Source organism: Symphalangus syndactylus, chromosome 4 (assembly GCF_028878055.3).
Source record: "Symphalangus syndactylus isolate Jambi chromosome 4, NHGRI_mSymSyn1-v2.1_pri, whole genome shotgun sequence".
Classification (NCBI taxonomy): Eukaryota; Metazoa; Chordata; class Mammalia; order Primates; family Hylobatidae; genus Symphalangus; species Symphalangus syndactylus.
Window position 1 is genome coordinate 13475103 of NC_072426.2, and position 14423 is coordinate 13489525.

Genomic DNA, 14423 nt, shown 5'->3' on the forward strand with positions numbered 1-14423 from the left:
TGTCCTAAGGAGAATCATGTGCTAGCAGATCACACCCCATTCATTTAATGAGCCTCCAGTGATTTGGACATTTTGAAAGCCTGCTCTTACAATGACTCAAAACAGTCTCTTCATGAACACTTTTAGAAATTTCTCCAGAAAACTTACATCAGTCTAATTAAATATGACCATAACTCTATAAGGAAAACCTTCACATACCTGGAGAAATCATTGAAATAAAATCTTTTGGTGAGGGACTGTTGGTAATTTGTTTTTTCTTTTGACTATTCTATATTTTCCAAATATTTAATAATCATGCATAACATTTGTAATTAAAAAGTAAACTCTACATTTAAAAAGCATCTTGAATAAATTACTTTAAAAATTTAAATTTTGAAGTTCTTAATTTATGTCTAAAGCAATCAGATATTGTCTACTGAACTCAGGACCTGTAGTATTTGAATATGGACCTTAGGATCCCTTTTAGGTACTGTTCTTAAACGTTGTTTATTATTAACTGAATAATGTATTAGCCTTAGAATGATTTCTTGTTTAAGAATTTACAGGTTACCTTAAAAGCTGAAAATTGGAACAGAATGTATATTAATCACAGTTTTTTTATAATTTAATATATATTGCCAGGTTTTTATAGCAGTGTTAATCTTTTAAAATCTGATTTAGATTAACAGTTATAAAATCCTCCGTGCAATTTATATTATTCCATTGATACTATAATATCATGATATACATTGTTTATAAAAAGTGTGCTCTGAAAGCACACTTAATCCACACCAAAATGTTTCATGAAGTTATCAGCTGCTCCTTGATTTATCATTTAGAAATTTTGATTGATTATTGCTATGAACATTTAACAGAAGAATTTATTTAAAAGTAATAAACTCTGAAAGTTATTTCTATCCACATTCTCACATTTATTTAGCTCCATTTGTCAGTTGACATGAGTCGGGTTAATTGGCCATCTGTGTCAAATTTAGTAAATGTTGATTATGGAGTGGCAATTTTTCTGAATGCAATCAGTTATAGTGAAACAGCTGTGTTATAGTGTAGTCCATCAGCCTATTTTGAGATCCTCGTTTTTGTGTTTCCATTGTATTTTTAGTTATTGGACACAACTGATGAGTACACATTTAACTTTACATTTGTGGTGCATTTATACATTGTTTATAATATTTAGAAATCTTATCTGGAACAAAACTCATCAAGCCTGCAGCTTTGGATAAACCAGCTCCCAAAACTGAAAGTTGCCTGACTACTCCTAAGAAGTCTGAAGATCCCACAGAAACTGATTCCTTTATTCAGTTTCAGACTGTAGGTATTAAATTCAAAATTAATAATCATAATGTTTTACGTTCTAAAATTATATTAAAACTAAATTATGTATAACAAAATATAATAAGGACGGAAATGTCTTTTCTTTCAAGTGATACTGTAATCACTCTTACTAAACAGTTAATTTTCTTATATAATAGAACATTATTAACCATGTCCTTTTTATTCTTATTTTTAATTAACCACCTGTGTTCAAATCTTATACATAAGTCTAATGTAATGAAGTAATCCTTTCTTGAAAGGATTCCTTAGGATACTGTGGTGAGAACAAGGAGAAGGAATTACTTATGTTTAAAAGAGTTCAGGAAGCAGAGGAAAAATGGAGGGGTGCGCAAGCCCTAATTGAGCAAATTAAAGCCACATTCTCAGAAAAAGAGAAAGAACTAGAAAATAAGTTGGAAGAACTAAAGAAACAACAGGAAAAAGAACTCTTCAAATTGAATCAAGATAATTTTATTCTTCAAGCTAAGGTACTAGACACATTGTTCGGTTTTTTTTTTTATATTTATTTAAAAAAAAAAATGAATTCCCTGCTAAATACATTGTCATCCTTGGTTCCTAGAGATGTTTAACTTGATGTGTTTGCTGTATAAAATATAGTCATGGTTCCAAGAGTGACTCCGTACATGAGAGCCCAAATTTTGAACCCTTGGGGGAGAAAATTAAATTTAAATTGGCTCATTTTTATGGTTTTCTTCTGTTAGCAGTCCTTTTTAAAGAAAATCAGTTCATTCTGACCTTCAGAGAAATCCAAGTTTGAGCAAGAACTGCTGTGGAAGGTATAGACCCAGAGGATGACATTGTGGAGCATTTGCGAGTTATTATACTCACCCGGCACCATCAGAACAAAACAGCACTTTGCTGATTTAACTGTAGTTGTGTCGCATTCCAGTGTGTTCAATATTATAAGACAGTTTTTGATCTAAATAAGAGTTTTCTGTTATTCTTTCTCACTTCTCACCTTATCACTTCCTTCCCCAAATAAAACAATTTCTGCAATTTCTCCAAGTTAAGCAGCTTTGAAGAAACAAACAAAAAACAAAGGTGGTTACATTTTGGAGAAGCAGCTGATCCTGTCACTGGAGAAAAGTTGAAGCAAATCCAAAAAGTAATACAAGAACAAGAGACACTTCTTCAAGGATATCAACAGGTATGGCAATTCTTCAGCATATGGCAAATTTACTCTTGATCTGTTAGTTATAAAAATAAGGCAGGCCAGGCACAGTGGCTTATGCCTGTAATCCCAGCACTTTGGGAGGATGAGGCGGGCGGATCACCTGAGGTCAGGAGTTCGAGACCAGCCTGGCCAACATGGTGAAACCCCCATCTCTATTAAAAATAAAAAAAATTGGCTGGGCATGATGGCGCACACCTGTCATTCCAGCTACTTGGGAGGTTGAGGCAAGAGAATCGCTTGAACCTAGGAGGCAGAGGTTTCAGTGAGCCGAGATCACATCACTGCACTCCAGCCTAGGCAACAGAGTGAGACTCCGTCTCAAAAAAAATAAGTTATATTAAAATACTTCTGTGCTTATTTAACAGATAATGGGAATTCTGGCAAATAGGAGGTAATAATTTGACTAGTCTATATATTTCTCATGAGGAGAATTAAATGCTAAAAGTGTGGGTTCTGGACTAGAAAAATCTGGTTTTGAGTCTTAGCTCTACCACCTGTTGTGTGCCTTGGGCATCACTTAATCTTTCTAATCCAGTTTCTTCATCTGTGAAGTGGGGATAATAATATATAGGATCCCCAACTTCCACTGGTTTGACTTAACAAAGTTTTAACTTTTATGATGGGCTCATCAGGATATAACCTCATCATAAGTTTTACTTACTATTTTTTGACTTTACAGTGGATTTATCAGGGTATTAAGTGCATTTTCAAAGTAGGACATTTTTTACTTACTTTTTGGCCTTATGGGATATAGCCGTTTACAGGGCAAGCAAGTTGAGGAGCATCTGTACACTCTTAGTGTGGCACACAGCAATCAATCAATGGAAGTTACCTGTTATTATTTGTAATAGCCAGTTTCTTAAAAACTGTCCTATCTTTTGTTGGTTTTCTGTAATGCTCTTCATTAGACAATATTGGCTGGTTTTGCTATTCAGAAATATGAATCTGAAATTAATTGCTAATGCCCTGAGGGTGAAAAAAGTTTTAATTTAATGCAAGAAAATCTGTGGGTCCTGCAGAGGCAGATGTTTGCAATGCGTAGTGACATCTTGGTATCTTGGTGTTGCTAGCCTGACAGTCAACCAGGACAGGTTTAGTAATCTTCAGCATAAGACTTTATCTTTGTTCTGTGCCTCCCACACCCTTTTTTCTTACTTCTCTCCTTTCTTGTCTCTCATTACATTCTTCTCTTTTGACAACTGTAACTTGAAACTTGAGCCTTAGTAACATGCATTATCACCCAGGGACATCATCGAAAGCATTGCCACATCAATGATTACAATGTTTGCTGTAACCGAATTGGAATGATTTTGCAGGACACACTGCCCTCAGTTACTGGGAACCATTCAAATTCTTCTGCCAGTTTGACCTTGCCATTAAAAAACAGGGGTTTTTAAGAAAATTTAACAGACCCATAAGTATGCCAACCAACCCCTCCAACAGAGACAACACAAAATGTGTGTGTCTAAGTAGTAGGGGGGAATGTTCCTTAATTCTGCATGTATTTAAGCACAGACTGTCTGCCAGGCACTATTCCAGACATGGTAAAACAATCTATAGTTTGCATTAGATACTGAAAGCCCTTGGTTTGCATCTGATTTTTAATTTTAAACAGGTTAATAAGCCAGGGAGGGCAACTAAGTGCAGATTGGCACCGTCTCTTCTCCCTCTGATCTCAACTGGTTGAGTCACTCTTTAGCTCTTTATCTCAAGCCTTGTGGTGAACTGGGTCTGTCCTCTGCTCTGCCTTGTCCTGACAACTTTCAGAAACACCAGTCTTTAACTCCCTGTTTACAGTCAGTATCAGACACAAGTATGAGCACCCATAGGTACATCTGATTACCTCACCACTGGCAGCCAGACTTCCAGAATCTTCCTCCAGCAGTGATTTTTTTTTCCCCTCTCTCGGGCCAGAAACAGAAAAGAATGTAAAGGATCTCACTGGGTCTTTCCACCCGGGTCCACACAGTCAGGATGTGGTGATTCCTTCAGCCACTCTCCCACTTAACTCCTGTGAAATGCAGTGCATTAAACTGACCTTAGGCCCTCTGGCTTTGAGAATTTTTGCAAATTATTTTTTCAATTAGCCATTTTAAACGTTATGGAAAGAACTGTTTTTAGACACCAAATTTTCTTCAGATATAATATAAAAAGTTAAAAAAAGACTTTACATACGCAAAAACTAAAGAAACTTAAAAGGCCGTTTAAAGGATTAATCTATTATGAGCACATATATTATGTTGTATAAGTACTAATGACTTTTAACTAAAATGCAGTTTTCTGTTTTTAAAAAGGAAAATGAACGATTATATAATCAAGTAAAAGATCTCCAAGAACAAAACAAGAAAAATGAGGAGCGAATGTTTAAGGAAAACCAGAGTTTATTCAGTGAGGTAGCTTCCTTAAAGTAAGTCCTTTTGAACTTCTTAAAATCAAATATACTTAGACTATTTCTAAGCATTTTCTTATTATGTTAATAATACATTTATTTTTACTTAGACATAGTAAAATTTTATTTTTATTTGTACACTCATTTCCAGTTTACATGTTTAATAGTGGATTTTTCTTTTGGTGTTAGATGGCTAGCACATACTTGATAGTATTTTCAGCATATTCATATTTGAATTCATATGAATTTATGTTCATAACTGATTCAAACATCAGTTTCAGGAAATTGAATATACAGTATTCCTCTTGATCAGTCATTAAGAATGAGATAATTAACCATTTCCCAAGGAACCATATGATTAATAACACTAAAAAAGAAAGGTCATACAGTATCACTTACGATCTTCTTGGGTCAAGTTCCATAGAAGCAGAGCCTGAGATGGTGGAGGTCCTTGTGGAGATGATATACTGAAGGATGACTCTCAGGAGAAGGGAGCAAGGGAAGCAGGAACGGCGAGGTAGTGGGAGGGCAAATAGTGGTCTCAGCTGGAGACTGGCTTCATTCTCCTCCCACCAAGAAGCTCTGGAGAATAGATTGTACCAGAGTTGGTCCCTGCTTGAGGCAAGGGGGCAGCTTCAGTCACTGGCCGGAGTATACCGTGGAAAGGAGTGGGGGCTGCCCTTTATGCCGGGGGCAGGGGCTGCTGTTTAAAGGAGCACCTGTAAGTTGTTTTCAGCCAGCATTTATCATGGCAGGGTAATGGAGCACCAGCACCTACTTAGGAATCATATTTCAGACTATAAGGTCTTTTGGACATTACTGCTTCCGACTTTAACATATTAGGTGAAAAAGCCAAGCCCATGAACATGGACAAGCTAGCATACTATCTTCTTTTAGAGAATGACCACTATTTGTGTATCCTTTTATGTAAACACCTAATCACTCAGAAAGGACCGTTTTCAGAAGTTTCTTTGACCCATGAATATCATGAATGTTTACCACATTTATTTATATACTTCTCCCCCCTTTTTGGTTATATAACCTAGGGCCTAAGAGGCAGGCTGCTAATAATGGCTCATACTGATCTTTCAGGTGAAATAGAAAAAGGTGCACTTGGTAGCAGACTATATATGTATATATATATATATCCTCTTTTTCCTGGTAAGTTGATAAGTTTAACCCCAGGCCATGTGTGATAATCTGCACAGTTGTAATGCATGAATGCATTTACTTATGCTTTTTCTTTTTTTTTTTTTTGAGGCAGAGTCTCGCTCCATTGCCCAGGCTGGAGTGCAGTGGCGTGATCTCAGCTCACTGTAAGCTCTGGCCTCCTGGGTTCATGCCATTCTCCTGCCTCAGCCTCCCGAGTAGCTGGGACTACAGGTGCCCGCCACCACGCCTGGCTAATTTTTTGTATTTTTGGTAGAGACAGGGTTTCACCATGTTAGCCAGGATGGTCTCGATCTCCTGACCTCGTGATCCACCCACCTCAGGCTCCCAAAGTGCTGGGATTACAGGTGTGAGCCACCGTGCCTGGCCTACTTATGCTTTTTTTCCCAAATGTTTCAGTAAAGTTATTTTAAAATATCTTTATCTTGTACTACTTGGCTTCTAAAAGAAAATCTATCCCAGGATCCAAATTTGAAGCTCTAAATTAACTTTCAGAATTAAATAAATGGTTTCTTTAGTACATTAGGGTTAAATGATCTTATGTGGAATCCAAAACTCCTTCTATAATATCTCTGGATTAACAGGATAATTGAATCTAAGGTCCAGATATTAGGCTGTATTTGGTTTTGTTTGTTAGTTTCCATGTATGAGACTGGCGACTCTCAGAAAAGATTCTAGAACAATATGACAATGAGTGCATTAACAACCCCACAGAAAAATGCAGCGCATCTTTGTGGACCGTGAATTTTTTTCCTCTGAGAATTGGGAATTAATATTTTTATATTATAAATAAACCAATAATCTTAGGTTTCAGTTCTTTTAGAATAAATATAAGCATTTCCCTTAAAGTATATTTCTCTTTTAGTGTGGTAGTATTTTAATCTTTAGATTAAATGAAAATTTTACCTTCGTTTATGCATATAGTTTCAATGTATGTTAGTTTTTAATTTTTAAGAATTGAATATTTTCTACTGTAAGGAGCACCTGCTAAGAAAGAAAAACAAACTTTTTATTTTCAAAATAAATCAGAGAACAGATGCACAAAAGTCGTTTTCTGTCTCAAGTAGTTGAAGATTCAGAGCCCACAAGAAACCAGAATTTTACAGATCTGTTAGCAGAACTACGGATGGCACAGGTAAGTTGCATAACGATTTTGACTATTAGGGATAATAAAGATTTTATAAAAATCCCCATTTTTATAAAAATTTTTATTAAAAAATTACATAGAAATGTATTAAGAAATCTATAAACTTCATACCATTTAAAATTTAGGGAGAAATATCTTAAATTAGCGTATAGTATACATGTGACCTTAGTGTAGAGGAAACATTATAATACTGTTTTTAGATGTCATTGTCTTTATGATTCAGCCTCTCATCAGGCATTTGTCACATCTCAGGCCCATTTATCATGGAGCCATATCAGAGGCATGATTTTATTTAGGACATGTATACCTTATTTCAAACAAATTTCTTATTTGAAAGCATACAACCTAAATAGTGTAATTTGGAGATAATTGTTTACCTTTAAAAGTTAGTAGCTTTCTACCTGTCTTCTGAAGTAGACTGTGCACTTCTAGAGAGCAGAGACTGTATCTTACAAGTATTTATATCCCACATACCTAGCATAAAGTTGAAATGCAATGCTGTTCCATAACTTTTTTATGTTTATTAAATTGTATTGTAAAGAATATGGCCTAGAGTTTTCTAAAGCAGTATTTATCAATAGGAGGAGTTTGGGAATGTAAGGCAGGGTAGTTCTAGTTTAAGCAGAAGTAATTCATGCACTGCATGATTTTTATCATCCCTGTCCCTAAGAACTATATGCTTATAGCACCCTCCAGTCATTTTAACAATTAAAACCACTCTGCCACATTTCCAAACATGGCCCGTGGAACATAGTTACTTCCTCCAACCCCTCTGAGAATCGTAGCACTAAACTAAAAAGCCCTTCCAATCTATTTCAATGATTATGTAAATTAGAAAAATTCCAGTTATTTTTTAATAGTAACTTACCATGCAAAGTTAGGTTACATAGAAATAGAAACATACCATAGTTAATAAATGTAACAGGGTTTTGTAGTATATAAAATACAGCTTTACATATGAATCCATTATAGGAAACTTCCTTTGGTTGCATGTGTATGTAGGAAGGCAGATAGGTAGAAAGGTAAATGAATGATTGGACGACCCCTCCTTTTCAGTGGGCCTCAAAAATAGCAAGCTAAAGCAGAAATTAATGTTACCATATTTTATGAAGGCTTGGGGGAACAAAGTAAGGTTTCAAGCATAGCATTAGCATTAGTTCCAAAGGCTGTTGTTTTTACCTTTTAAAAGTCCTGTTTTGAGCATATTTTAATGACAGAAAATTTGAAAACTCCCACTAACAACACCAAAAGATACTGGAAAAAAGATACAATAAATATCTTGTAAATGGTTAACCATGCTCTCAAGAAAGTAAGGGAGATCTTTAGAAGCCAAAAGTAAGGAGGGATAAAAAGATAGCAGTAAGTTTAGTAACCAGGAAGCCTGAGCTTTAACAGCAAAGTGTAGACGGGATACCATTCAAGGACCACATCATTCACTAAAATAGTAGATTAGGAAAAAAGAAGCTGAGATGTCAAGGAAGCTTTTCTGTCTTAACTTGGTCTGTGGGTGGGGAGAGGTAAAAAGTCTCCTCTGCACATACTTTAATGGTTGTTCAATGTAAATGGTACCTGTTCTGCCTCATTCGTGTTTAGTATTTGAATTGACACTACCTTGCAATGCTCAAACTAAAAAAATAACATAAACATTAGTTCTGAGTCAGTGATAACCTCTGGTAGATTTAGAAGAAACAAATTCAAAACAATTCTTAGAAGTATACACCCTTTAACGCAGTCCACACAGTATTCCCGCAGATAAAATCCAGCTGATGATGTGCTCACAATGCAAAATTACAAAACCTAGAGAAACAGCCCACCATCAGCAGGATTAGAACCCCAATAGAATTATTGAATAGAGGCTATAAAATAAACAGACTTAAAGTGGTTAAATTTACAAAATAAATGAGAAAGTATGCAAAAAGAACAAAACAGGCCAGGCAAATTCAAACGAACATTAAACAGAGCTGCGGGAATGATATATGCCGGAAATTAAGAAAGTAGAATGAAGTAGATGATCATAAACAACTAAGAAAAGCATTAAACTGAAAGACCAATTTAAAAGAACTTGGAGTGAGACAGAAAAATAGAGAAATATAAAATATCAGAAATATTAAGAAATATGAGATGCCCTAATGCACATTTAAATGTTTTAATAGGTAATGGCTGAGGATTCTCTAGAAGTGGTAAAAGGTGAATTCTCAAATTTAGGAAGCACAGTAAGTCCCACTCAACATAAATGAGTAAAAATCCACATTTAGTCCCATCATTTTGAAGCTACCAAAGTCAGGGGTAGCCTAAAAGAAATCAGGAAAAAAAAAAAAAAGGTGTTAGTTTAGTTTAAAATAATAGTAAAAATTATTTGGGAATTTTTTGTGCACATACTGCAAGATAGAATGTAAACATACCTTTATTTTCATTTACTTTGGTATTCTTAAATAGTTTTAGAGCAAAAATTATTTATACTGGAATAAATCTACAAAATAATCATGTCAAGTATATTTGTGTGTAGTCTATACCTTAAAAATTAGTGCAATTAGTATATTCTTAAAATGTCAGTTGGTTATAAAGTATGGGTGGAAATGTAATAAAAGGTAAGTTCCTGAGCCCTTCCCTTTTAGTATCCCAGGATTGGGGGGGAGAATGGGGCTGACTACGACTCATTTAATCAGACAGCCTTTATTGAACACCTGCCATATACCAGGCACTCAATCAAGCATTGGAAATACAGTAGGTAAATAAGACAGAGACAGATCTTGCTCACCAGGAACATATGTTCTAGTGAAGAAGACGAACACCAGATACACAAGTAAATAATTACAGATAGGAGTGCTTTGAAGAAAATGAAAATAGAGGCTAATGGGTGATGAGTTAGAGGTAAGGCGGCATTTAATAGTGTGGACAGGAAAGCTCTCTCTGAGAAAGAGATGTCTGAGTTGAGAGCTGAAGAGGAGGAACAGCCAGCCATGCAAAGATTCAGGCTTCAAGCCAGAGGGAAGAGCAAATGCAAAAGCCCTGAGTTTGTTACCTTCCAGAAGCTAGAGGCCTTCGAAGCATAAGTGGGTAAAGACAAGAGTGGCAGAGGCCTCTCTGAATGTCTGCACGGTAACTTATGAGAGAGGAAAAGTACTTGTCAGCCCAAAGCCTCTGGCTCACAGGTTTAACATGGGGCATACTCACTTTCTTCAAGGTAGTCATTCTCTGTCCCTGGAAATATGCAAGCCTGGAGTGGACATCCATTGAGTGATGGCATGATTAAACTTAAGATGTTTACAGTTCTTTGAATTCTAAAATACTGTAATTCCATGAAGTAGACACTGATAGAGAACTTTTCTAAATTGATTGAACTAATTAAGCAACAGGTTTTTTCAGAAAGAGCATTCAGCAACTTTTAGATTAATTTTGGTTTCAGGGCTCTCCTGAAAGGACATCTACAGAAGATTAAACAATGAAATGATACAGTTAAATCTGCAGTGCAGCTAGAAACTAAGATTATACAATGCTTTACAAATGCTCTTATTTTCTAAGACTGAATTTTAAATTGTAAGATAGTGTAAAACAGAGTTTGTAAGAACTTGTCATTTTGAAACTTAAATACCGAGTTGACTGCTGTTGAGTCCAGAAATTTCATAAGTTCAGTTTAGCCTACATTTATCTAATACATGCCATGCACTTAGTACCATAAAGTAAACAAGTAGTACTAAATCAGTCTTGGTCCCCGTAGAGCCTTCAGCCTAATAAAAAGAAGAGGTTACGTATACATGAATCAGTGTCATAGGAAACAGTAATAAATGCCATACTAGAGGTACTGAAGTTTGTGGGAGACAGAAGAGGGGATTATCAGGAATAGCTTAGCTTAATTTGAAGTGAGCTTTAAAAGATAAGTATGGTTTTTGTCAAGCAGAGGAATGGGGCACAACACCTTGACCTACTGAGAGTAGTATAGAATGTAGTCCATATTGAGAATTCCATTTTTATTTTTTGATGTCCCAAGCATTTTTTATGCATTTATGATACAAAGTTTGGCAAAATAAAATCCTGCATTTTATATGTCAGGTGGTGGTGAGTGCTGTGAGAAAAAAATGAAACTGTGTGTCTGGGGGCCAGGATGGGGCTTGCTGTTTTAGATAGGGTGGTCAGGAAGGCCTTCTGGGGCTTCATGTGAGCAGAAATCCTGATGAAGTAAAGGAGGAAACTGCCTGGCTATCTGGGTCCCAAAGCACTGCAAGCAGAAGAGACAGTGCAGACCCCTTGAGGTAGGAGTGTTCAAAACACAGCAAGGAGGTCTCTGGCTAGAATGGAATAGGTGGGAATTTATAGAAGAGGTGATCAGTCATGGGTAAAGCTGGGTTATATGACACTAAAGGTCGTGGTAAGGACTTTGAGTTAACCCTGCAAGGAGCCAGCAGAGAGTTTTCTTTTTTTTGTTTGTTTTGTTTTGTTTATTTTACTTTAAGTTCTGGGGTACATGTGCTGAATGTGCAGGTTTGTTACATAGGTATACACGTGCCATGGTGGTTTGCTGCCCCTATCAACCTATCATCTATGTTTTAAGCCCCACCTGCATTAGGTATTTGTCCTAATTCTCTCCTCCCCTTGCCCCTCACCCCCCAACAGGCACTCTTGTGTGATGTTCCCCTCCTTGTGTCCATGTGTGCTCATTCTTCAGCTCCCACTTATAAGTGAGAACATGCAGTGTTTGGTTTTCTGTTCCTGTGTTAGTTTGCTAAGAATGATGGTTTCCAGCTTCATCCATGGCCCTGCAAAGGACATGAACTCATTCTTTTTTATGGCTGCATAGTATTCCATGGTGTATATGTGCCACATTTTCTTTATCCAGTCTATCATTGGGCATTTGGGTTGGTTGCAAGTCTTTGCTATTGTACATAGTGCTGCAATAAACATACGTGTGCATCTGTCTTTATAGTAGAATGATTTATAATCCTTTGGGTATATACCCAGTAATGGGATTGCGGAGTCAAATGATATTTCTAGTTCTAGATCCTTGAGGAATCGCCACACTGTCTTCCACAATGGTTGAACTAATTTACACTCCCACCAACAGTGTAAAAGCATTCCTGTTTCTCCGCATCCTTGCCAGCATCTGTTGTTTCCAGACTTTTTAATGATCATTCTAATGGCTTGAGATGCTATCTCATTGTGGTTTTGATTTGCATTTCTCTAATGACCAGTGATCATGAGCTTCTTTCATATGTTTGTTGGCCGCATAAATGCCGTCTTTTGAGAAGAGTCTGTCTATATCCTTCGCCCACTTTTTAATGTTTTTTTTCTTGTAAATTTGTTTAAGTTCCTTATAGATTCTGGATATTAGTCCTTTGTCAGATGGATAAATTGCAAAAATTTCCTCCCATTCTGTAGGTTGCCTGTTCACTCTGACGATAGTTTCTTTTGCTAAGCAGAAGCTCTTTAGTTTAATTAGATCCCATTTGTCATGGTGGTGCCCGCCACCATGGTGGCGAGCACCACCATGCCTGGCTAATTTTGTATTTTTAGTAGAGATATGGTTTCACCTTGTTGGCCATACTGGTCTCGAATTCCTGACCTCAAGTGATCCACCCACCTCGGCCTCCCAAAGTACTGGGATTACAGGCATGAGCCACCACACCTGGCCAGCAGAGAGTTTTTGACGGAGAATGACATTAATTGACTGTACAACAATTCATGTGGCTGCTGTGAGAATAGACTGTAGGAGCCAGAGGTAGAAGAGGCAATACTAGTTAAGAGCTTATTACAGTAATCCAAGCAAGAGAATTCGTGGGTCATCAATATGGTTAGTATATGGAAGAAGTTAGAACAATAGATTGAGAGGTCTTTAATGCTGTGTTGAGATAATTAGAACTGATTTTAATAGGCTATTGCATGCCATTAAAAATTCTGGGGTAGGGCAGGTGGTAGTAATAACATCAGAACTAAAATTTAGAGAAAATATTTTGCAGCAGTGTTCATGATGGATTGTTTGAAAGACTATACCACAATTTATTGTGGCCGTAAAAAACTTGCTTTTATATTTCTTTTGAATATCAAGAAAGAAAAAGACAGTTTATTGGAAGACATCAAAAGACTGAAACAAGACAAACAAGCTCTTGAAGTAGACTTGGAGAAAATGAAGAAAGAGAGGGACCAAGCCAAAAATCAGATTGCTTATGTCACAGGTAAAACACTGAGCTGAAACAGTGTACCTTTATAATCATAGCTGTTCTAATGTTGAATTTAAGTAATAGAAATTGAATGGTATAATCAAAATGCTACTCCTTGAAGTGTATTGTAATTTCAGAAACATTTTTTTAAATTAGTTATTAAAAGATGTATGAATTTGATTGGGTTTAACAGGAATAATTGCAAGACGAGAAAATCAAGAATTATTTTGGATTCATGGCATTTATGTTTGGTTGTTCACAAATCTGTCATCCTAGCTAGACTGTGACCTTCCTGAGGGCAAGGCCTGTCTTCTTTTCCCTGGGTCTGAAACTTTGCAGGCTGTTATGTATTTGCTAAGAGAATAAATGGTAGCGCGCTGGGTTTTATAAAGAACACATAGATAAATGTGGCATGGTCCCTACTACGAAAACCAAGGAGAGTAAGATAAGAATACTCGTAAGAAAAAATTACAAGCAAACATGAGAGGAATTGGGATACCAAATGAGGGTTTTGGGGCAGAGTGGCATTTGAGATGGGCCTTGAAGGGTAGTAAAATTTGAAAGTGAAGGGATGGAGAGAGGCTGCAGAAGTATGTTCCATAACTTAGAGTGGCAGAACACAGGGATAGAAAGTTAGATCAGAGGAGCCCTTGTTTGCAAAAGTTAGGATCTTTCCTCTGCAGTATTATGAGCTTCAGCAGAGAAATCCATTCTGACCTGTTTGTAAGAAAATGACATTTGCTTCCCTTATCTGTAAAATATAGAGTAATAACAATAATAGTAGTATCCATTGTAAAAGTTTGTTGTAGTAAATAACATAATAAATGGTAATAAGCACTCCTGAATGTTTGTCGTTGTTACTTTTTAATATAATTATGGGCGTTCTTCATTTTTATTATTTCTTAAATCCAACATTTATTTTCCCATGGAAACAACTTTACTTTTATAATTTTAAAAAGGTTAGTGGAAAATAATTTATCAAAAATTTCTACATAGCCAACTTTGCTATAAGGTTGACAATTTGGATTATAAACACAATCTCTTATTTCCTTTGACTAA

At 36.2% G+C, this 14423-nt stretch overlaps 1 protein-coding gene across 5 annotated transcripts in view; it reads left to right on the forward strand.

Annotated features, from left to right (window-relative positions):
- CEP162 (centrosomal protein 162) overlaps positions 1–14423 on the forward strand; it is a 108596-nt gene that overhangs the window by 49712 nt on the left and 44461 nt on the right. For all 5 annotated transcript variants that reach the window (XR_010120434.1, XM_055274087.2, XM_063637799.1 and 2 more), the window contains 6 exons: positions 1175–1308; positions 1572–1799; positions 2339–2479; positions 4801–4913; positions 7095–7200; positions 13253–13379. Coding sequence is in view for 4 of the 5 variants with exons in the window: in XM_055274087.2 (XP_055130062.1) it covers positions 1175–1308; positions 1572–1799; positions 2339–2479; positions 4801–4913; positions 7095–7200; positions 13253–13379 (849 nt within the window). In the remaining variant the exon portion in view is untranslated. The remainder of the gene's footprint in view (positions 1–1174; positions 1309–1571; positions 1800–2338; positions 2480–4800; positions 4914–7094; positions 7201–13252; positions 13380–14423) is intronic.